Here is a 23,107-nt window from a genome sequence, read left to right on the forward strand (position 1 = left end):
TTAAATGCTTTGCTCAGCCTAGATCATCAAGGGTGAAATCCTCTCCCCTGCTCTGAACCTGTAATCCAAGTGGCATAAAGGGGCCCTAAAAGCCCTGGATCAGAGTGCGGAGAATTCCCCAGGCACAGGCACAACAGCAGAAGTAAAGCTGTTCTCTGAGGACCCTCTCACAAGCATAGGAGGCAAGAGGAGTGGGAACAACACTACAGAGACTTCAGGCATCTTGTGGCCCACGGGCCAAGGAGGGGCTGATGTAACTTGGACAGCCCCGCAGGGTTATCTAAATTAAGGATGGCCAACCTGTGGCTCCGGAGCAACATGGGGCTCTTCAGAAGTTAACATGCGGCTCCTTGTACAGGCACCGACTCTGGGGCTGGAGCTACAAGCTCCAACTTTCCAATGTGCCGGGGGGAGGGGTGGTGCTCACTGCTCAAGCCCTGGCTCTGCCCCCACTCCACCCCTTCCCGCTCCCTCCCCTGAGCCTGCAGTGCCCTCACTCCTCCCCCCACCCACCAGAGCCCCCTGCATGCCATGAAACAGCTGATAGGGAGGGGGAGGTGCTGGGAGCAGGGGGCACTGCTGACTTTTTACTGTGGCTCTTTGGCAATGTACATTGGTAAATTCTGGCTCCTTCTCAGGCTCAGGTTGGCCACCCCTAAATTATGTCAGGGACTGTTTCAGCCTCCAGAGAAGCCTAGGATCAGGATGTATCTCAATTGTACAGCACAGAACCTCTCCCCAGGATTGAAAGGCTCTTAATAGGTTCCACTGAGGCAGTAACAAATTATCCAAAAATAAACAGAAGTCTCTCTTGCTGGTGCACAAAGTTATTTTGATAGTTATTGAACTGTCAGCAATAAAGTAGCAATTCTGGTAAAATTACTTCAGAGAAACGTGAAGTCACTTTCCCCAAGAGGCCCACAGTACAGTAACATAATACATTAGCAATGCTCTCTCACACAATCACATTTCCTTTGTATTGTACCTAGCAAACAATGCACAGTATTTGTTTTCAGCCATAAAAGACTACAACACTATGCTTTTGTATCAGAAGATCAAAACCAGAAAGATATTGTAGCAAATTGCCAGCACAATACTACCTTATAGAAAATTGCTAAGGAAATGCTGCACATGCCTCTGGCTCTAAATATACCGCTGAGCAGGTAAAAAAGTCCAATTTGTAGTTCACATGAGTATGTGCATATGATACAGCCACAATGAAGAGATATTTTCTAAGGCTCATATTTTCTGCTATAATCTGTATATTTTGTAATCCAGGCTTTCAAAGTTTGCTTGTCTGTGATTTTCCTAATGAATTAGGCAGTAACTGCTTAAGGTACAAGAAAATATCCCTCTTTCCTTCCTTCCCTCTCCTCCTTATATATCATATACTGTTTATACATTTATGACTTTAGCCTATACAACATGCACCCATATTCTGGAATCAAACAATTCAGTTTTTGTTAAGAAAATTAGAACTTTCTACCATAAAATTCAAGAGAGAATTATGCCAAAAATAATTTTCAGCAAGCATAATACAGTGATTACATGGTGAGAAAGGTGGAGAAATGAGGTATTTTTAACTGCACAGACACAGTATCTCATATGAGTCAATATTTGTTTTGTTTCAGTTTACCTAAGGAGCATCATTCTTAAGTTGATGCTTGGAATGAGTCTATATGCTTCTTATTATTCTTTTGGAAATGCTTCTAGATTTGTTTTTAGTTTTAGCGCTCATCAAAAGCGCTCCACTGACAGCACTAAAGACTGGAATAATATAGTTCTTCACAAAGAAGGTGAAGCCCAAGCAGGGGCAGTGCAAGCTCCCTAATTTTGTCTTGGTGTCCGTCCAGCCTGACTTGGAGGCCCATAAACTTGACCTCTCTACTAATTATGATGATGTTTTTGCGAACTGCACCAATTCCTTTCACAGTAACTTGTGGTCATGACCAAAAGCAATTAACACATCAATTTTTAAAGGTAATAAAATTTGAGCAAACAATATGTAATTTTAATTTTACACACGCAATTTTATTATGCAAGTCAATGGGATTAGGCTCATAAGGGCTCAAATCACTTAGGAAAATGAGATTTAGGCTCCTAATCAGTTAGACATTGCAAAACTGATCTCAGCAACACATACATATCTTTAAAAATCTAGGCCTAGGTTACAAACTGTGCCCTGATTTACACCCAATGGATGAAATTCTGTGTTGTAATAAGTTGGTCCCCTAGAAGCCAAACAAGTTTCATCTGTTTATTTGGGGGATGAAGTTAGCCCACTGACCTCAGAGCAAGGTAAAATTTATCCTTAGGTGTTATTATACAAGATACATATTACATCTTTGCAAATATATACCCATACTGTACCATAGTTTATATATTTTAAATATGTGGACATTAGATCAGTAAATATTTGCCCTGGGATAATCAGATCTGCCTGAACAAACTTATTTAGCAGGCAGCATTACTTACTGAAACTTCAGTAAGACTTTTAATTAAACCAGTCTTTACAAAACAAAATCTCCAAAAATGTGATAATTTGGAGGTTAAGAACCAGTACCTCCTATCTGAACCCCTTCAAATTTCAGATACCTGAATGCAAATCCATCACCACACTTGGTTTCAGGTCAGATACAAAACTGAAAAAAAAGTTTGTTTTCCAATTTATGGTCATATGGAACCAAAATCATGCAAGAACCATTATTTTATTGAGATGTCAGGTCAGAATAGTAGAAACCTTACATGAACAGCTTATCTTGGTGAAATTTTTATCATTTGGAGCTGATATAACCTTGGAATATTCCAACCATATTATACCTAAAATCTAGCTATTATGACAAGTTTGAAGCTGAAGCAGTCTAAACCAAATCTGGGTCTGATCACCACACCTCCTTAAATCCTCTCTAATTTCTTTTTATATAAATCTGATAGATACAAAATAATCTCCAGGGATATTCCACTTTGTTACTGTAAAAATCACGAAAACATTATAGTTTGCTACTTAATAAATTGAGATTTAGTAAAGGGCACATCCTTGTGCAAACGCAATTATTTCCAAATATAAACGATAGGTGGGCATTTCTGCCTGCTGGGGTCATGTTACTAAGGCACAGGAAAAAAAAAAAAAAGAGTTAAACGGAGAGAAAGACATCACTGAATAGTGGTGTTCATTTGCCGTGGTAATGAGTGCTGTCTAAGTGCTTCAGGGAGCACCACTCTCTATTCCTCTCTGCCTTTAACATTAAACATCTTCAAGGTGCCATGACTGTTTCTCTTCTCTTCTCCTCTCCTCCCCACCATCACCATTCTGGGGCTAGATTGCTTCCTCCATGGTTCCATAGGAGCAACAAACTGCTGCTTCCCTCCTCAGGATTTTTAGGGACCACCAGAAAAGGCAACTCCTTTCTTCAGTCTGGAAAGTGGTTCAGGGAATATCCAAACCAACCCTCAGAGAATAGGGACTTCTGAAACAGTCCTATTCCCACTGGCAGCAGGTTTACTACAAAGCAGGCATAACTAGTGTCTCCAAATCCTTAGCGTTAAAGGTCACAGTTCAGGACTAGGTGCACCTTTAATCCCTCTCCAGTCTCATGGAGTGCACTACACAGGTTGCCAGGCCTGCACCTTCACCTCTCTCAGCATAGAATCCCGCCATTCTCCCACTTCTAGTTCAGGCCCTGGGTGCCAACCATGATTACTCAGCAGGTCCAGCTGGGTTCAGATATCTGCAAATCTTCCCTTTGGGGACTTGTGACCAGTAGTCTTTTTATCCATCCCAGGTTCTTTGTGCCCTTTTTCCCCCACTTAGACCCCCCTCCCCTCCTGTAGTTACAAGTCAGAATGGTGAGCTGTGCATGGTTGGAGGGGAAATTTAAAAAATGAATGACATGTGCATTGTCCATTAGACACTGGTAAGTGCAGCTATCTGAAGCGATTTTTCCGTTTTCCTGCAAGTATCTGCTGCTTGAATGAACTGCTTATTCTCATCCAGTAAACCACACAATGACAATCAGAAAAACAGGTGGAACATATAATCTTCATAAAACATCACAGGCTTTCCTACATCCTTCACATTAAATAGCAGAGTCCTGTATCAGCTTCGCTCTAGGGATTCTGAAGTGTCTCTCCTAGGCCAGGGAGCTCATGATTACGCTATTCCCCTCCAATGTAAAGGCAGCTGAGGTGTTACCTGCTGCTGCTCAGTTACAAGCTTCTTGACAGGAGGACCATTTCCTGGCTAACCAGCACGAGGGTACTGTGACAAGGCACCTCCTTTCTCTCACCAGACTTAGTGCTTCCCCCTCTGGCAATGGCAGGCCTGGGGTAAATCAGCCCTTTGGTCATCTTTTCAGGGTAGGCCTCAGGGTCGATCTAAGGGGGGGATCCTTCACCAAATAAAAAGGAAACAGTGTCATAAATACAAAAACCAAGGGGGGAAACCTTTCTCTACCTTCTAGCTGGGGCGTCATCCTGTTGTTTGCCCTGGGGTGTCAGTCCTTCCCCTAGCCAGCACTCAGGTTTGGCTGTTTTCCCCATGAGAAGGAGCACAGCCTCTCACTCTGGAGCAGCTTGCCCTGCTGCGTCTAGTCTGGCAGCAGCTTGATTCTCTCTCTTCCCCCTTTCTCTAAGAAGGGGCTTTAAAAGATCTCAGGCAGCCCTTAATTGGATTCAGGTGTCCCTAACTGACCTGAGGTAATCCCTTCTCAGATAGTAGGGAAGAGGGCCGTTAACATTCTAGGTCTAACATATCTGCCTTCCAGGCCACACAAACCTATTGAAGACCTGTAAATCTGTCTGAAAGCAGTTTCTGGTGACTGTCAAATTCTCTAGCACCCTCTTGCAGCTGTCCGGCCTGACTTTGTCACAGTACGCATGGGCTCCGGGAACCAAAAACCTCTCCAGGATGGATAAGGTGGTGACCTTTTTCTGCAGACAACTGAGGTTCTGAGGGGCAAGCCCATCACCTAGCATCCCCTTTTGATTTCCAGAGACCTGTGAAAAGAGCTACCTGTGTCCAGGACAAGAATTATATGACTCTGAATCTCTGAGGAGGTCTTACAAGAAACTGGGGTCTGAGGGTTTGAGATGGCTGGCTGAGTGGGCTGAGCTATGGAAACAGCAATCAATCAGCCTGTGTCTGTGGAGATTTCGCTGGCCTGACCTGACGTTCATGTACCTGGGTAGAACCCAACCTCACCCTTCTTTCAAGTGGGTTTGAGTTTCTCTAGTTGCACAATCCATTTCTTTGGGATTTAGTTTTGGTTCTTGCAAATTAAACATACCATACATCCAATTTGCATCCACAATGAGCTGAGCCACAAGCTACCACAAAGTTAACAGAATCTCTGCTTCATGTGGAGACTTTCACCCAAATCAGAACACTGAGCTACTGTCCAGTTGTTTTTCAATACACTAACATCTGCCCTGTAAAAATAAAATATTAAATGCACCACCACAGCTTTCTCCGTAAATGCCTGTCTTCCTCTTGCCAGTCCACTACCCTATCCCCAATTATTTAACTAACTTATAAAGATGCTATTTGAGGGCATCCAACAAACACAAAAAACACAATAAAAAAACATTAAAAAATTAAAAGAAAAACCAACCAGCCCAGCCACACAGCCAATATCATCAAACTGATCGGACAGAAAGGTAAACCCAATAGTCATCAGGCAAACCACCCCATCGACAAAAGGGATGATAGTCAAACCTTCCAACACAGCTCCAACAACGTTGCAAACTTTCCCATGTCACACACATATATCAACTCCAAAAGGTCAAGGATTGATCAATTAAAATATATAGTGCATAGTAAACTTCCCCTTAAGAAGGAGTTCCATAAGGCACTGATTTAAGCACGTATGCACACCCTGAAAAGGCATACTTCCGTTAGGCCCTGATTGTAGGAAAAATCTTCAGCTAAGGAATTCCTACACACAACAAAGTTCTGCATGAACCTAGGGACTGATAGCAGAGCAGCCCTAGCCTATCACAATTGCTAGGCAAAAGGTCATTGCTCAAGTATTTGGGGACTTGTCTATAATATGCTAATATTAAAACCTTGTATTGCAGTGTACAACACTCCCAGCTGTGGTCCACAAAAATAAACCATGCCATGGGAGACTGGAAAAAGGATTTCATGGTTGACCAAAACCTACTTAACTCTTCTTTTAAAAATTTCTAGTGATTGTGACACAATTATTATTAGTGTTCTCACCATCCAAAGGTTTCCTCTAACATCCTAGATCAGGGATGGGCAAACTTTTTGGCCCAAGGGCCAAATCTAAGTATGGAAATTGTATGGCAGGCCATGAATGCTCACAAAATTGGGGTTGGGGTGTAGGAGGGGGTGAGGACTCTGGCCAGGGGTGCGGGCTCTGGGGTGGAACCAGAAATGAGGAGTTCAGGGTGTGGGAGGGTGCTCCAGGCTGGGGCAGGGGTTTGGGGTGAGGGCTCCGGCTGGAGGTGTGGACTCTGGGGTGGGGTTGGGGATGAAGGGTTTGGGGTGCAGGAGGGTGCTCCAGGCTGGGATTAAGGGGTTTGGAGGGTGGGAAGGGGATCAGAGCTGGGGTAGGGGCATGGGAGGGGGTGCAGGCTCCGGGTGGGGATTACCTCAAGCATCTGCTGGAAGTAGCAGCCTGTCCCACTCTCTGGCTCCTACGTGGCAGTGCGGCCAGGTGGTTCTGTGAGCTGCCCTGTCCGCAGGCACCGCCCCCGCAACTCCCATTGGCCACAGTCTCCAGCCAATGGGAGCTGTGGGGGCGGCGCTTGGGGTGGAGGTAGCGTGTGAAGCCGCCTGGCTGCTCCTACATGTAGGAGCCGGAGGGGGGGGGACATGCCGCTGCTTCCGGGAGCTGTGGCACATGCATGCAGAGCAGGCCCTGACCCCACTCCCCAGCGAGAGCTCGAGGGCCAGATTAAATCGTCTGGCAGGCCGTCCTAGATACATTCATCCTCCTCTAATCTTAGCCCATAGTTCCTTATTTTATTACTGGTGTTGAATTTCAGGAATTCGTTGCTTCTTTTTCAATATTCATAATTCATATTCTGTCCTGTAATGTTTCCTCTTAGCATCAGCTTTTTGCACTCGACAAATTAAGTTCACTGTTCTCATAAGTCATGTCCTCAGTTGACTTCTTTTGAATTTCTCTCTTTTCTTTTCAATCTTTAAGTGGGAATGAAACTTGTTTACCATCAATGGCTTGATATTATGCCCATTTCTCACTGGTGACACAAATATTATAAATTTTGAAATGATTAGTAGACCAGCAGAGATGCAAAAATACCAATTTTAATAAGACGCTTTCACATTTTAATACAAGTTACAATTCATTCACGATAAAGGGCTCTCACCACGTGAACTTTTAGAATGCTGTGCTCAGCAAAATGAGTGCAGATTCTTTTTAAATCACAAGGTCTGCTAAATATATTGCTCTTTCAATGAACAATAACAGATGCATTATGTTTAGTTTCATGCTCTTGATTTTTATTTTTAAACAAAGTGGCTTTTTAATTTCTGGATGCAAATACAATCATATTTTGTAGGTGTTCCACTAACCCTTATGAATCCCAGCTGAGCCTTTTGCTAGTATTGTGATGCTGGGTACATATGTTACATGGATACAGGAAATGCACCTATATTACACGTAAGTACAGAAACTCCTCACTTAAAGTCGTCCCGGTTAACATTGTTTCGTTGCTGATCAATTAGGGAACATGCTCGTTTAAAGTTGTGCAATGCTCCCTTATAACGTGGTTTGGCAGCCACCTGCTTTGCCCACTGCTTGCAGAAAGAGCAGCCTGTTGGAGCTAGTGGGGGGGGCCTGGAACCAAGGTGGACCAGCAGCCCCCCATCAGATCCCCTAAGTTCCCAGTGCTATGTGCTGCTCCTGTCCTCTGCCTTGGAGCTGCTCCCGGGAGCCTCCTGCTTGTGTGGGGGGGAAGGGAGGGGAGAAGGCGCAGAAGGAGGAGGAGAGGGGTGTTAATGTCAGGGTGTCCCCCTTCCCCAACTCCTTTACCCCATTAAGCCATCTCCACAGAGCAAGGGGGACACGACAGGACTCAGGACGGAGGGAGCTTGCTGGCAGCAGCTGCTGTCTCAACTTGCTGATCTACAGTACTTAAAAAGGCAGTGTACTTAAGAGTATGGTCAGCATACTTGAAGGGGCAATGCACATCTCTCTCTCTCTCTCTCCTCCCCCCCCCCGCCCCCACACAAGGTGTGTCTCTCTGTCTCTCTCTGCCGTGCTTTCTCTCCTCCCTCCATTCATGCTGCTTTGTAGAGTGAGAGGCTACATTAACAAGTGTTAACCCTTGAGGGCTCAGCTGAGTGCCAGTTCATCATTTAGCAGTAAGGCATTCCCCGGCAAATATCCCACCCTCTTCCTTCACCACCTCAACCAAGCTTAACAATCATCATTGCTGTGTACAGTACTAAATTGTTTAAAACTTGTCCTGTGTATAGGGGTGTGTGTGTGTATATATATATATATATATATATATCTGTATAGTCTTTTGTCTGGCGAAAAAAATTTCCATGGAACTTAAGCGAATCCAATTTCCCCAGAAGAATTAATGTAAATAGGTGGGGCTTAACATCGTTTCGCTTAAAGTAGCATTTTCCAGGAACATAACAACAATGTTAAGCGAGGAGTTACTTCAATACAATTTCAGCCCAAACTATATACTAAGAAAAGCAGTTCTCCTCCCTTTAGCCATGTCTGGATTTGATAGTGAATTCTAAGTACAAACTTGGGATTGTGCATATTAGAAACTGAAATATCATGACAGCAAGTTGGTATACACTTGACAAACCACACAGATGATATACAATGAAGCTTGATAAATACGAGAATACCCAGTGAACATCATGGTGTTTAGACCCATTCCTTCCCCATTTTACTGACAAAGGATACTGTAACAGGGGCAGTTCCTAAAATGCTACATAAGAATATAATGCTCCTCTGCGGAGCCATCCTAAACTAAAGATTAAGAGTAACAACTACTGACTCACTGGAGGTGGATTTTAACTCTAATTAAGATACAAGACATTTCTCTGTAGCAGAGGGGACTAGAACATAGAGAAGATTCTACAGGAGATCCTGGGAACAGGCAAGCTTGGGGAGAAAGGTTAGGCTGAGGTTCATGTTTTGTTTTTGTTATCTGAGTTATGTGGTGTGTTTTTCCAGTCCCATATTTTATTTCCATAAGTGAAATCTGGCTTATACCTACTCAAAAGGGACTCACTTAACTGAATATCACAGTCGGTCATGTTTCTGAACTGTCTCTTATCTAATCATCTTAAGTCTATTACACCCATCAGTATATTATCTGCAAGAATATTACAGTAACCGAAAAAAAACTATATCGGAAAATGGTAAGGCACAATTTTTAAAGAATATTTGGTATAGATACTAATTAGCGACCATTAGTGCGCAAAAGGAGAACCAGACAGACTGTTGTGGACAGTCCAATGTTGAACAGAAAAATGTTTGTAACAAAGAATCAGAATTAATTCATATGATTTAAATTAATTGGGCAATCAAATGTCTGTGATAAAGAAGGGGCACCAGTGAATCAGGCTGAAGATTTTTGTGGGGCAAGAGCATATAAACTATCTGCTTATTACATTCAGAGGAAGATGAGTAGACTTAAGCACTTAAGAAGAAAGTGAAGAGTACAGTCTTGGGTTGGGAAGAAGAAAGTTGAAGAATTGGACAGTGAGGTAAGGATCAAAAGGCTTCAAAAAGTTCAAAACTCTGAGACTTGTGTCAACAGTCTGAAGGTCCCCTGTCCACTAGTTTGAAGACGAGACAGGAAACATACAGCAGACACGCAGCGTCCGTTCTTATAAGGACACTGCTACCACTGATGTTAATGTTTGCATTTTGTGTCCTATTATCAACAAAGTCTATACCTTTGTTACATGTTTGATAGAACCAACTGCAAGGTTCCTTGGATGGTGTTTCATGTCCCGAAGATCCCAAAGACGATTCAGGACCATTTCTCCTTCTTCTAGCACATATTTCTCTCCTTGGAATTTTGGTTTTTCATACAAAATCCAGCTGTAATAATGAAATCATTAAGAGAATTGTAACTATTATGCAGACTAAAACCATGGCTATATAACACTCATGCTAGGAAAGTTCAGTAGAGAGCTCTTTTTTCCATGAAGCCAGTTATCAGTGTCCCTTCATGCACTGTCCCTCTCTATCCATATTCCACTTGTCGAACGTAAGTTGTGCTTCATTTCTGTACTTAAAAAATAAAATAGTCATTTCTTCCCTTCTATTATATAGCTCTGTGTCTCAAACATATATATTTAGATGCACCTACTCAAGAGCCCAAGGTTATGACTAACCAGAATGATTAAAAGCCTTATTTGCAGAAATCTAAGCAGTAATTGGAAAAGCGAAGCAAGTTAAACACCCTACTTTTCTAGTTCCAGGCGAATTAACTAAGCCGGGTCCTGAATTCCATAGAATTGTAAAACATGCAATTACCACTATGGCACCCAGTGGTTACTAAACAAGCATAAAACATTTGAAGAAATAACTGGGCCAGTCTCAAACTATATTAATGTTACCATGACACTGTATTATGGTGTGGGGGAGATGAATGGTCTGATGCACTTACTTCAAGAAGCCTATGCTGTATAAAATAACTGTGGGCACGCATGTATGACAGATGCATTCACAGCCTTAGCTTTCCAAAGCATCTATTACCTCATTGTGCACTAAAGCTTTGCAAATGGATTTAGAAAGATTCATATAGTCTATCCTAAATATTCTTCTGTATCCCACTACGTCTATGCTCCCTTTTTAACGCCATGTTTCAAACAGCAGCTGAGCATGTATGTCTTACAGCTCATTTTACAACATCACGTGGTTAATGAAATTAAACTGTGAAAACTTAGCTTTGGTTATAAAACAAACTTCCTTCTGCTTTAAGCTAGTTCCCAGCAGAGGGAATACTTACCATATTGCTTTACTTGTAAATGTCACTGTAATTATAAACCAAGAAAAGATGCTCCTGCATATCAAACTTGTGTTATAAATAATAGAGGCAGAGGTACAAGAAAAATACACATTTATCTTCTGAAAAGATACCATTTAAATAAGGCATGTATTACTTACCATCCTCTAACAACTCTAAGCAATGTTCCTATTGGAAAGATCCAGGATGTGGCATCTGGTAGATCATGGTATATTTCTCGTTTACTTTTCTCCCCATGAATGTCATAAATAATCATCTAAAACAATAGACATTATATGTGAACAAGGGGCACTTCAACATATGGATTAGGTTCCTAATTTTTGCTTTTTATTAAACAGGTTCTGATTTTGTATATGCGCTACCAGCATTGTACATATTTTCTTCAAGTGTAGACTGCTGAACTAAATAATCAGACAAACTAAGCAGGCTTCCCCTAGGCTAGAATTTTTTTGCATCTAATGTAATGATTAGCATGTGCAGCATTACAAGTACTCAAATTTGACATAACATTTCTTTCAAAATTTTGCTACTCCTTAAAATACCGATGGTGATTTAAATCATATTAACCTACACCGTGACAAGATCACACTTACTTTTCCTGGTCTTGGATTGCATTCGAGGCTCTTCCTGTCAATAAGATTCTGAAATTAAAATGATGTGGAAAATAACCATTAAAACTGCAACAGTAGCGCACAGAATTGTTTAAGACCAGTGTTCCTTTAAAACATATTACTTTAATTAGTGACAACAGCTGATCCTAGCCTCACTGTTATGCAAATTAGGCTTAGGCAGTTTAATACAGTGGGTCAAAAAAATAATCCTTAAAAAACCCACAAATGTTAGATGAGGAGAGCTTTAATGAAAATCAGAACCATGTAGAACTATTTCCTCCCACACTCCCCCTTCCCCAAACTAGAAGAGAGATATTGTACCACACCAGAGCTTATTTCTTCAGGCTATGACACTCTTACTTGTGACCACTCTCTTCCATTTCCCCAAATCATCACAAAATACTACTTCTCTCCTCTCAACTGACCTCACTTTAAATAAACTGAAACAGGAGTGCTAATCCGTAGAAAGAGCTTGACTATTTGGCTGCAGCTATGGCCTTGTCTACACTTGTGGCAGAGCGTATGGTACATGTAGCACAGGGAAAAGCAGGTTGTGTGTACACTGTGGTGTGTAGCTACGCACAGCAGTGAAAGGCTCTGGCAGTGGGAAGATGCTGCAGCCTTTTCCAGTTCCCTCCCCAATTGCCAGAGCATTTCCCTGCTGTAGGAGCCTTTTGCTGAGGTGGGGAAAGGCTCCATCAGGGAGGAGGCCACTGGACACTACATTTCCAAAAACAGCAGTGTAGACATGGGAGGCACTGCTTGCGTGTGTAGGGAGCCATGTAGAGCATACACCCTAATATTCTGGTGTGTCTGTACTCTACTCACATAAGCAGTGCTTCCCATCTACACTGCTATTTATACCCATGCTGGGGGTGGGGGTGTGCAATGCCTGTATTCCACATGCCACGGTAAGTGTAGACATAGCCGAGTTGGAGGCTACAGAAGAACTGAAGGATACACCAAACACTGAACCATATTCTCAGGGAGTAAAGGAACAATACAATCAAAGGTAGAGTAAATGTAAAAGAGCAGTTTTTCAAGACAATTCTGTTCCCCTCCTTGAACTCTCTGTGTGCCTTGTCCCAGTCATCTTCACATTTAAAATGCCATTCAAAGGACAAGCCTGCATGTTGCTATTATTGAGTGTATTTTCTATTTACTTGCTGTTTTACTGTTAGAAGCTGTAGGATCTCCTCTACTGTTTATGATCTGGCCCCAGTAACTGGCTGCATTTTATTTATAAAATGCTTCAATGAGAAAATGTAATTGTCTGCAATCGTAGGCTTACCTCGTACCCTACAATTGAATGAATTTAGATAAGACAGTTAAGATGTTTTTTAAAAGATGGTAATTGCAACTGGGTTCATCATCATTTTAGTTATTACTTATATAACATGACAACTTACCACTGGAAAAGCTCCTGATTCTGGCCAATTGTTGTCTTGAGGCTTATGATCCCTTGGCAATAATCCATCCTGAAGGACACTTCCAAGTCTGACTCCCTTCTCACATGAATAATTGCTGGCTGTCTGAAAATACTGGTAATACACACTCCTAGAGAGAGGTTTCGTGGCAGCATCAGCTTTCTGTTGAAACTGAGTAGAATGTGTCAGATTAGGAAAAAGACAAGTTTCTTCTGGAAATGGCTCTGATTGCTTTTTAGGGCTAAGCGGTTCTTTTGAATATATAAGTGACTGTTTGGAAAGTGGAGCCCTTTCTTGGTCATTTTCTAGAAGCACCATGTTTGAGCTGCCTGCCCACTGGCTGGTAATAGAGTCTTCTTTCTGAACATCCACCATGTTTTCTTCATAAGAGTCTTCCTCATCCTCCTCACTGAACTGGTTATTAAATTTCAAACGCTCAGAAACTGACTGGAGAAGTGACAAGACGGATGAAGAGTGGTTGGCATTGTCTTTGGATTTTCCAATAGAATGGCCTCCTGGTGAGACATCAGTAGACAGCTGGTCTTCTTGTGGACTGTCATCTTCATATATAGGAGACAAAGCAAACGGGTAAATTTTAAACCGCTTAGCCTCCACTGTCATAAATGACTCTGAGCTGCAGTTATCTAATGTTTCATTTAATTTGTTGTCCTTTTCATAAGTACTGACAGGCTCATATTTGCTCTTTGCTGTTTCACACATCCAAAGATGTTCAATATTATCCAGAGACAGGTCAGGAGGAGAGACTGAGTGAGCTTGCTTTTGGTCAGTTGAAATGAACTGGTTCTCCTCTTGAGGAGAGCCTTCATACAATACAGTAAATAAAGAATTGCTTTCCCACTGTTCACCTTGTGGAGAAAAGGCTGAGAGATTTGTCAGTTCTTCAGTATCATTATTATTGTTCAGACTCTTTTTTCCAAGTGCATTATCTCTTTGTAAATCTTGATCCATCATCAGTGTTGATTTCAGTGTCTCATCTTTATTGGCAAAATCTGAGCCAAAACAAATTTTCCCTTCAATGTCCTTAACAGTTACAGAAGATTCAGACACAATGAACTGTGTGTTTAATCTGTTTTTATCCTGCGGTATCTCATTTGCTTCTGTTTTTCCACTGCCTTCTTCACTGTTGGCTTGTGAATCTTTCGGGTTTGCTTTTTCCTGTACAAACACAAAAACCTCCTCCTTGCCACAAAGTTCTGGCGGACATCTACCTGCACAACTTTTGTCTAAACCTGAAAGACTACTTTCATCTTTGGATTTGCTAGGTATGCAGGTATATTCGTCATGAAGGAAAGGTGATGAATTAAAAGTCAAGGCTGGCATTGATATATGTTCTGGCATATTTGTATTACTGCACAAATCTTTTAACTGTAATGGTGGCATCCTCTCTTCAATCATAACAGTATCTCTATTTAATACATGTAAAGTCTCCTCAGATTTATTGCTAGCTGTCCAAATGCTAGTTTTATCACTGATTTCTGTCACAACTGTACTATCATAGACAGTTTTAGAGCATTCCCCTTTTGCCATTATTGCAAGGTCAGATTCCAGACTTGCTAAATCATCAGAATGTAGAAGTCCATGTCTTTGATGTGAAAGTCCATTACTGGGAACCGTTTCTCCCCCTATGGTCAGATCTGTGCTGCCTTCCACCCTAGTTAGAAGTAAAGGAACGGAACAGCCTGCTTTTTCACAGTCCCTAGCAACATTTTGGGTTAATTCCTTCCCTATTTGGTTTAAACCCAAGGGCTCTTTGACTATTTCTTGAGTTTTGGCAACTAATTGAACATCTGTGTTTAGAGTCTTTGAGAATCCAGTCTTATGTTTAAGCACAAAAGTTTCAGAAGGGCTCCTACTCTCGCTGTTTTCAAGCTGATTAAACATCAGTTTTTGTTTGGCTGAGTTAATAACTTCATTAATTATTTCTCTTGCTTTTAGTGCTATTGAACTATGTAGGTCAGTTTTATGAGTGATGTTAAATGGAATCTTTTCAGCCTGAGTATTTGTAGCAACTGTTTCTTTTTCTTTAACTTCAGAGGAGCTTCCTGCATAGCTCTCATTAAAATGTTTTACTTTTGCTTCCAACTGTATTTTTCTAGTTTTCTGTTCTTTTAGGATATCCAGCTTTATTAAACTGTCCTTGCTGCCACAAGGCTGATAGACACCAGCTGCTTGTTTTGATCTTATTTCTTCTATGGCCAAGTGTAAAACCGCATCAACGATTTCTTCGGCTTTTTTAAACAGAACAGTGTCTTGGGATTCAATGTGCACTTGCTTTCCTGTTTCCTTATCGTCCCATGTTTTCTGAGAACAGACGTTGCTTGATTTTGTAAACGAAGCAGTGTGATCATTCATTTTAGCTCGGTTTTTTGTCATTGCAGGAATATGGTTGCAAGGGTTTACTTGCTCTGAAGGAGTTTTGTGCACATCCTTACTATAGTCTACACTAGAACTCACTTCCACAAGTTCCAAAGGACGGGTAGTTGATGTTATGGATTTGGTTAACCAGGCATCTTCAAGCTTTTGGGCAGGAGGTATATCTGGAGGTACATAATCAGTCTCATCACCAACTCTGAGTTTGGAGGAAATTTTGCCCTTTTTAACAACTTCATACTTAACAATAGGGAGATTAATACTGTCCAAGACATCTGCTGTTTCAAGGGCAGAAGGAAAAAGCTTGGAGATTTCTTTAGACCTCAGAGTAGGAGAAGCAAGCTTGGGAATGCAAACATCCTCTGAGTTAGGAGGAGGACAGTCACTTTCAGCTAAAATGACATCAGATTTTAGGGTGAAAGATGTACACTTAGCATTGATGTCTTCAGAGCAAGGTGAAATCTGAGTTACACTGACATCTGCATTTTCAAACGCAGCAGAAATAACTGTAGGTGCACCGACATCTCCATTTTCCAAGAAAGAAGCCACTATCTTAGGTGTATCACCTTCAAGAAAAGCACATTTGGATTCACTGACCTTGTCAGATGTAACTGATAATTTGGCAATTCGGACACTGGCTACAAAGACTTCACCAGTTTTAAGGGAAGGAGTAGTAAGGTTGGGCACCCTGGAAGGAACTACGTTGTTGGGGAGAGTCATCCCTTCAGATTTAAGAGGCTTGCTATTTTCATAGACATGGTCAGGGGGAGAAATGTTGGGTTTTTTAACATCTTGTAAGTTGGTTGCTTTTTTGGTCATGGTTTCATCTTCAGATCTGTGGATAGGAGGAGAAATATTATCCAAGCTACCATCTTCAGCTTCAAGGACTGGAGGAGAAATCTTGACGATACTGACAGGTGTTATAGCTTTGCTAAGGCAGGCATCTTCAGATTCTAAGATAGCAGGCGGCATGTGGGTCTTCACACTTCCACATTCAAGGGCTGATGGAGATGTGCCAGCAACATTTATTTCTGCAGACGCAGATGAAACCTTAGTGGTTTCAACATCCTCAGATTCAAGGGAAGGTATGGAAGTGTTCTCTGTGTTGATATCCTTAGATTCACCCTCAAGAGTTACTGAGGGATCATTTTGGATATGTGTTGGTTTCCCTGACTCATTGAACTCTTTAATACCTGGACTGTTTACTGTGTCCATGCCAGTATCTTGAACAGTTTTGGCAGATGGCACTGAAGTGGTTAGACTGTCTATTACCATCAACTTATTGACTCCACAAAATTGTATGTCCTTCACAGCCTCCGATAACTTTTCAGTAGATCTTTCTTGATTTAAAGGAAAATGAACACTAGCTAGAAAGGTTTGTGTTTCTTGCTCCCTTTCTTCAGCCGCCACATATTTTTGTGAATCATCCATCCTTGGGCCACTATCTTTATTTTCATTTTCTGTATGCTTATCTGCCTGATGTGGAAATGCACTGCTACTAGAGGGGGACATCTGGGCATCCAACTTTAGTTCCAACTGACCACCAATATGACTATTACAGGCATATTCACCCTCTATCAATGGTAGTTCTTTATCAACTGCCTCTCTCTTTGTTTTGGATGAATACTCGCAATCATTTTGCACTGTCTCCTTAGAGTCTTCATGAGATACTTGAACACAAGAATTTATTTCTTTATCAAAGCTAAAAGTGGCATTATTGTCTGATTGAAACTGAGCTTCTGTTTCTTCTAACGTTCTCGCCCCCCTTTCAGCCAATCTGTTATTTCCAGAATTTGTTTTAACAGAATCCATAAGCTGGTAATTGGAACTACTGTTGTCTCTGGCTGACAATACTGAGCCTAGAAAATGAGTTCTATTAACTTCTGGTGTATCAGAAACTGGTGCATGATTTAAGGAAACAAACAAATCTAGTTCTCCAATGTGATTGCTGTTGGAGTTTGTTTCAGTGGATGAGGCAGAGGTGTTTTCAATTGTTCCATGTTCACTGCTATCTAAGATATCCTTAGCATCATCAGTTTTTTTCAGTTCAGTTTTAACTGCAGAGAGGTTTGCTTTAATATTTTCCTTGCCATCTTTAGCATGATCCTTTTGATTCTCTTTTGACGGGGGTCCTGTAATTTCTACTCTTACATTAGATGGTGAGTTTGGAAGGACAGCAGTTTGGATTTCTCCATTTCCAGTCACAGTGAAAATATGTTTGCCTTCAGTATTTTCTTCTCTTCTTAGTGCCTCCTCTGCTTGTTTCTTTAGTAGCTGCTTAATCCGTACAGAACCCCGATAGGTTGCATAAGTAACTGCTGGTGCATCTGGCTTACATTCGCTGTGCCTGTAACAAAAAACATTTTAGTGCAGTAGAATATTGAAATAGTCTTCACTATCATTGATCTATAGTTAGCTTGCTGATTTGGAGAACAAATGATCCAATACTACTTTTTTTAAATTGCAGAATAAACCAACTTCTAATGCTGCTATAAATACACCAAGAGTTCTCTTTATACTAGGATAATAGAAATACTGTGTATGGGTACCCCTACAAACACAAAAGTTTTATTAGAAAGTAACACCATCAAACAGACCTATTAAGGGTACATCTTCAAATTAAGTCACACCCGTCTGAAAATGTTTTACCCTACTAACGTTAACAGTAAAATCTAGGGTCACTAAAACTGAAAATGGCTAGAGAAATTTGTTTGCTTTTGAATTTGGACCTGGTAACTCATCCCTGAACAAGAGGGTACAAGACAGAACAACAGAACTGTAAGAGGCAAGAAATGTTTGTGGGGAAAATAAAGTAATTTGATGCTTTCCGGACCAAAGTTACAGGACAGGGAGAGAGTGGGAGTAGGGACTGAGGGAATGGCAATGAATGGAGAAAAACAACAATGAGGAAAGTCTGTTTGAGTGCTGGAGGAAATATCTAACTAATGGGCGCTGAAACTTGGGAAACATTTTTGGTGGATTCAGACACTAATTAGTCTTATATTTCACTTCAAAGAAAAAAATGTAACTTATCTTTTACTACTCTTTCATGATGTAATAAGGATGACCTCAAAGCTTTCCCTTATCATTCAAACCTTCCAAACAATTCTATTTTTTACATAAGAAAATAATGAGAATTGCAAATCTTGACTTTCCTGTTTTTACTGGAGGACTCTGGAGAACTAGGATGGGTAAGTAAGATCACATACAGCTGAACCTGACCTGCAACTGTCCAGCCTTCAACTGAGGGGAGAGGGGATGTTGAGTCAGAGTGTTTAAAAAGCTCTTTTGTGTTAACTCTACCTAAAAAAAAACAAGCCTCCCCCCTAAAATTTTTAGAACAGTCTGACTTGGTGTCTTCCTTCTTCTTAGCTGAAGGCTCGGAAAGTTGCAGCTCACAGTTGCAAGTGAGTGTGATGTCCCTCTCCCGCTGTAGCTCTCCAGTGCACTGGAGAGCCCTCCAGCAAAAATAGGGAAGTGAAGATTTTGATTTCTAATGTAAGACTAATTAGTCTGTAAAAATACAGACAAAAAAACCCAGGCAGTCTTAGCATAGCATAGAGGTATGACTACACTGCAGCAAAAGCATACCTCACAGCTCTGGTAGACAGACATGTTAGCTCTGCTCAAGCTAATGCACTAAAGATAACAGTGTGGACATTGTGGCAGGTGGTGGCTCGTGTAGCCACCTGAGCTCAGACTCAGGAGGTTGGGTGGAATTGTAGTCAAGGCAGATAGCCTGTGCCAGGACATCCATGCTGCTATTTTTAGCATGTTAGCTCAAGCACAGCTAACATGTGTGTCTACCCAGGCTGGGAGGCATGCTCTTAGCTGTAGTATAGACATGCCCTTGGAGTTCACATTTAATCCACCCGCATTGGGAGGGTTTTACTATAGTTAAGGGATTTTTATGCAAATAATCCAAGTGAGAAGCAGGGTATTTTTGTTCATTCACTAATAAAATTGGGCAGAAAAATAAAGGATTTTATTTCTTTAAATGAGGATCAATGAGTGTACACAATCACTCTGAATACATCCCGAACAATACAATTAAAAAGGTACACATTTTTCATTTTAAAAATCAGAGTTCCATTCTGTGTGGACTTGAGCAGCATAAACTCTCATTTCCACATTGTTTATATGGTACCGAGTCCCCAGTTGTACAAACATTTAGGCACGTGAGCAGTCCCACTGAACTCAATAGGGCTACTCATCTGGATAAAGTGACTCAGATGTATGTGTGTTCATATGGTATGGGCCAAAATATGCAGTGAATTCTTGAATTTTTATCTGTGCTATTATGTGATGAGCATTCTATATAATCATCAGCCTATAAAATGTGAGGTATTTCCAATAAAATCCAGGTTCGTTTTGCAACACACAAGTTGTGATGTAATACAAATTATCATCTTCCTATTTATTAACAATGGAATTGTTATCATGAATCCAGCTATGAAATATTAAATTCAAATACATTAAGGAAAAGCAATATATTCAATCCAAATGGGTATTAAGAAAAAGTACAAACACCAACATCATCCAGTGTCAATGGGCAAACCAAATAACCAAGATGACAAAGTGTATTTTACCAACTCTTCAGACTTTCATAACTGAAACTATTAGTATTTTCAAAATGTATTTAATCTGCATGAAACTTTACCTTTCATCTAGTTAATGTATTTCAGCAATCCGTGTAATAAGGCTGCTCACTAAATCAAAAAATAAATTGTGCAGTTTTGCAAGTACTATTGTTGAACATTTGATTATACACTACATCCACTTATTGTTACCGAACATTACAAAAACTTACTAGAAGCTAGGTGTAGGTCAAGCAGACAACAATAAACCTCTAGGTCATTAGTTCTATTCAAAAATAATATTGTTCAATTAACTATATATACACACACACACACTTAATACCTAACAAATCAAAATGCATAACTCCTGAATGTGGAAAAATACTCTGCAAAACAACATCTTTCAGGAAAGGACAAAGACCAAATGAATGGTAGATTTTAGGAGTCTTACCTTCTGAAACACTACAGAGCACAATGATTACTATCAAGAGATGTGTTGAGAATTCAGCTGGGGTAGTAGGAACCACACCCAGGAGTGTTTTGAAAGATCAGGCCTTTAGGCTGAGTCTGCATTATAAATTTACATCAGTAGAACTATGTTGCTCAGAGGTGTGAAAAATCGACCCCCCAAGTGATGCAGTTATAGCGACCTAACCCCTGGTGTAGACAATGCTGTATCACTGGGAGAAGCTTTCCCACCGACATAGCTGCTGCCTCGAGGAGGCAGATTAGCTACACAGATGAGGAAAGCTCTCCCCTCAGCACAGTAGCACCACCTTCTCTGAAGTACTACAGCGGTGCAGCTGCACTGTTGCAGCTCTGTAAGTGCAGACCGGCCTTAAGCGTGTGGAATTTAAGACTGAACCATAATGTGTCTGTAAAATGTCATATACATTGGAAAGTTAGTGAAATAATTCCATGTGATGGGAGATGAGGGTTTTATGCAGTAATACTGTATGTGTTTACTATTCGGGGCCCTATTTTATGAGTTTTCCCACCCCATTTCCTTTTAGAGTAACTTAGGAGACAAGATTTTGATAAGAACACACACAGAATAGAAGAAAAGCTACTTTTTCAGATTGTTTTGCTCCTATTCTGTTGATCCAGGAATACAGTAGGTTTGCAGGGTAACTGGCTTTTACCAGTTACCCTGGTAATTGAGGAGGAATGCAAAGGCAAAAAACAAACCTGAGTTTCTCACCTTTGTGTCAGTCCCAAACCAGTGGATATTATACCACATAAAACATCCATCTTTTTTATAATACGAGATTTTTGTTAAGCGTAGCAACCATTAATCTACTTTACACCTCTCCTTCTGCAGTTAAATGTAGTGTTATTAGCAATAGTATTTTACCCATATCATAGAACCATAGAATACCAGGGTTGGAAGGGACCTCAGGAGGTCATCTAGTCCAACCCCCTGCTCAAAGCAGGACCAATCACCAACTAAATCATCCCAGCCAGGGCTTTGTTAAGCCTGACCTTAAAAACTTCCTTAAAAACTTAAAATATCACTATCTTTTCCTCCCTCAACTCTGCATTTGACAGTGCAAAAAGTCTAGTCTGACGATTGCTCTTAATTGCAATGAAATCATCAACAATTTCAAACACATGGAAAAATCAAATGGTACCTTAACTTGAGACTCTTACCAACTCACCATCTTCATTTACCCTCCATGCTGTAGCTCTTGTTTGATTTTCTCAACTATAAAACCTTGTTTTAATAGAAACCAATAACCTTGCTCCATATCATTTTTCCCTCTTGCCTTCCCCTTTCCCACTCACTTCTATCTGGACAAGAGGACCAAAACCCCTGTAGATATAATTGCCTCTGTGAATCAGCCAGCTGGGGTACTGGAGGAATAATGTGGCCTATGTCTGTTGTCCCTCACATATGCACTGACTAAGCTCATGAATTCTACTTTCTTTGGCTCGAGGCCTGGAAACTTGAGTCTTTTCCAAAACTGAAGCCTCCCACTGAGTGCAAAATCAACCTCAGACTATAGGACAGTATGCTTTGATTTTCTAGTATTTTGCAAAACATCACTTCCAGAAAGTAGTGGTTAATAAAATAGGACCTTTAATACATGGGTAGACATACCAATGACCATTCTGGGGGGTATCTAGTTGTGAAAATAAAAACAGCAATAATACTGTTGAGGATTATGCACTCTAGTAATTCTCTTGCTACTGCTTATCATCATATCTTTCCATTTAATGATAGATAACCCAAAAATTAATCTTCAGCAGTAGATTAGAATTAATTGAAATTCATGCTGAGTGTTTCTCATGGGAAAGGAAGCTCAATAATGCATGGCTGGCAATCATTAAACTCTTGACTTGTTCTAGGATTTCTTTCATGTCTAGGTTGGAATTTAAATTAATATTATGAGTGGACCTACCTCAAATGCACTCAGACATCTATACTCTAGATCAGGAAAACCAAACAGGCATGTTCCCACCATCCCTTCCCCCAAGTCCCCTTGTTTTCCCAGTCACTTCTCTCTCTTCACTGTCCTTTTCCATTTGTCTTTTCCCCTTTAATGTCGCCTGTTTCTAGCTCCCAAGTGCCTTTTAATTACTCCACTCACTACACTCTACAAAACCATTTTGATAGAACACCTGCAATCAGGAGCACTTTTACAATCTAATGACATTTAGTGAGAGTCAGTTCCATTGGTCAATATTTAGGGAGGAAGCTAGTACTCAGGTGAGTGGGAGAAATTATTTTAAACTTGTATAATAAAGGAAGAGTACTACAATACAGGAGGAAGTAGTACAGCTACTTCCTGAGTAAGGCCTTGGCTACAAGAGAAAGTTGCATTACTTTAACTGCAATCTGTTTTTACAATGATTTAGTTAAATTAGTGCAAACCTCAGCGCCATAATTTATTTGGTTTAGCTTAAACTTACTGCCAATTAACAATCTAAAATGAAAAGTCTGGTTTAAACTGAAATATGAGAGAGTGTCCACACAGGGATTTGCATCACTTTAACTGATCTGATTTAAAAATCACATCTTTAGTTAAAACAGTGCAACTTTCAAACATAGACAATGTAAATCAAAACCAACATGGTGTGTAAGTCATACATCACACACCAG

The 23,107-nt window shown here is 40.7% G+C and overlaps 1 protein-coding gene across 3 annotated transcripts in view; it reads right to left on the reverse strand.

Moving 5' to 3' along the window:
• Positions 1 to 23,107, reverse strand: part of CRYBG3 (crystallin beta-gamma domain containing 3) — a 125,000-nt gene that overhangs the window by 53,320 nt on the left and 48,573 nt on the right. For all 3 annotated transcript variants that reach the window (XR_014712057.1, XR_014712058.1, XM_084631060.1), the window contains 4 exons: positions 13,019 to 17,774; positions 11,592 to 11,639; positions 11,139 to 11,254; positions 9,920 to 10,067 (listed from right to left, as the gene is read on the reverse strand). Coding sequence is in view for 1 of the 3 variants with exons in the window: in XM_084631060.1 (XP_084487186.1) it covers positions 9,920 to 10,067; positions 11,139 to 11,254; positions 11,592 to 11,639; positions 13,019 to 17,774 (5,068 nt within the window). In the remaining 2 variants the exon portion in view is untranslated. The remainder of the gene's footprint in view (positions 1 to 9,919; positions 10,068 to 11,138; positions 11,255 to 11,591; positions 11,640 to 13,018; positions 17,775 to 23,107) is intronic.

The sequence above is a fragment of the Lepidochelys olivacea genome (genome assembly GCF_965140295.1).
Source record: "Lepidochelys olivacea isolate rLepOli2 genome assembly, chromosome: 1".
Taxonomy (NCBI): Eukaryota; Metazoa; Chordata; order Testudines; family Cheloniidae; genus Lepidochelys; species Lepidochelys olivacea.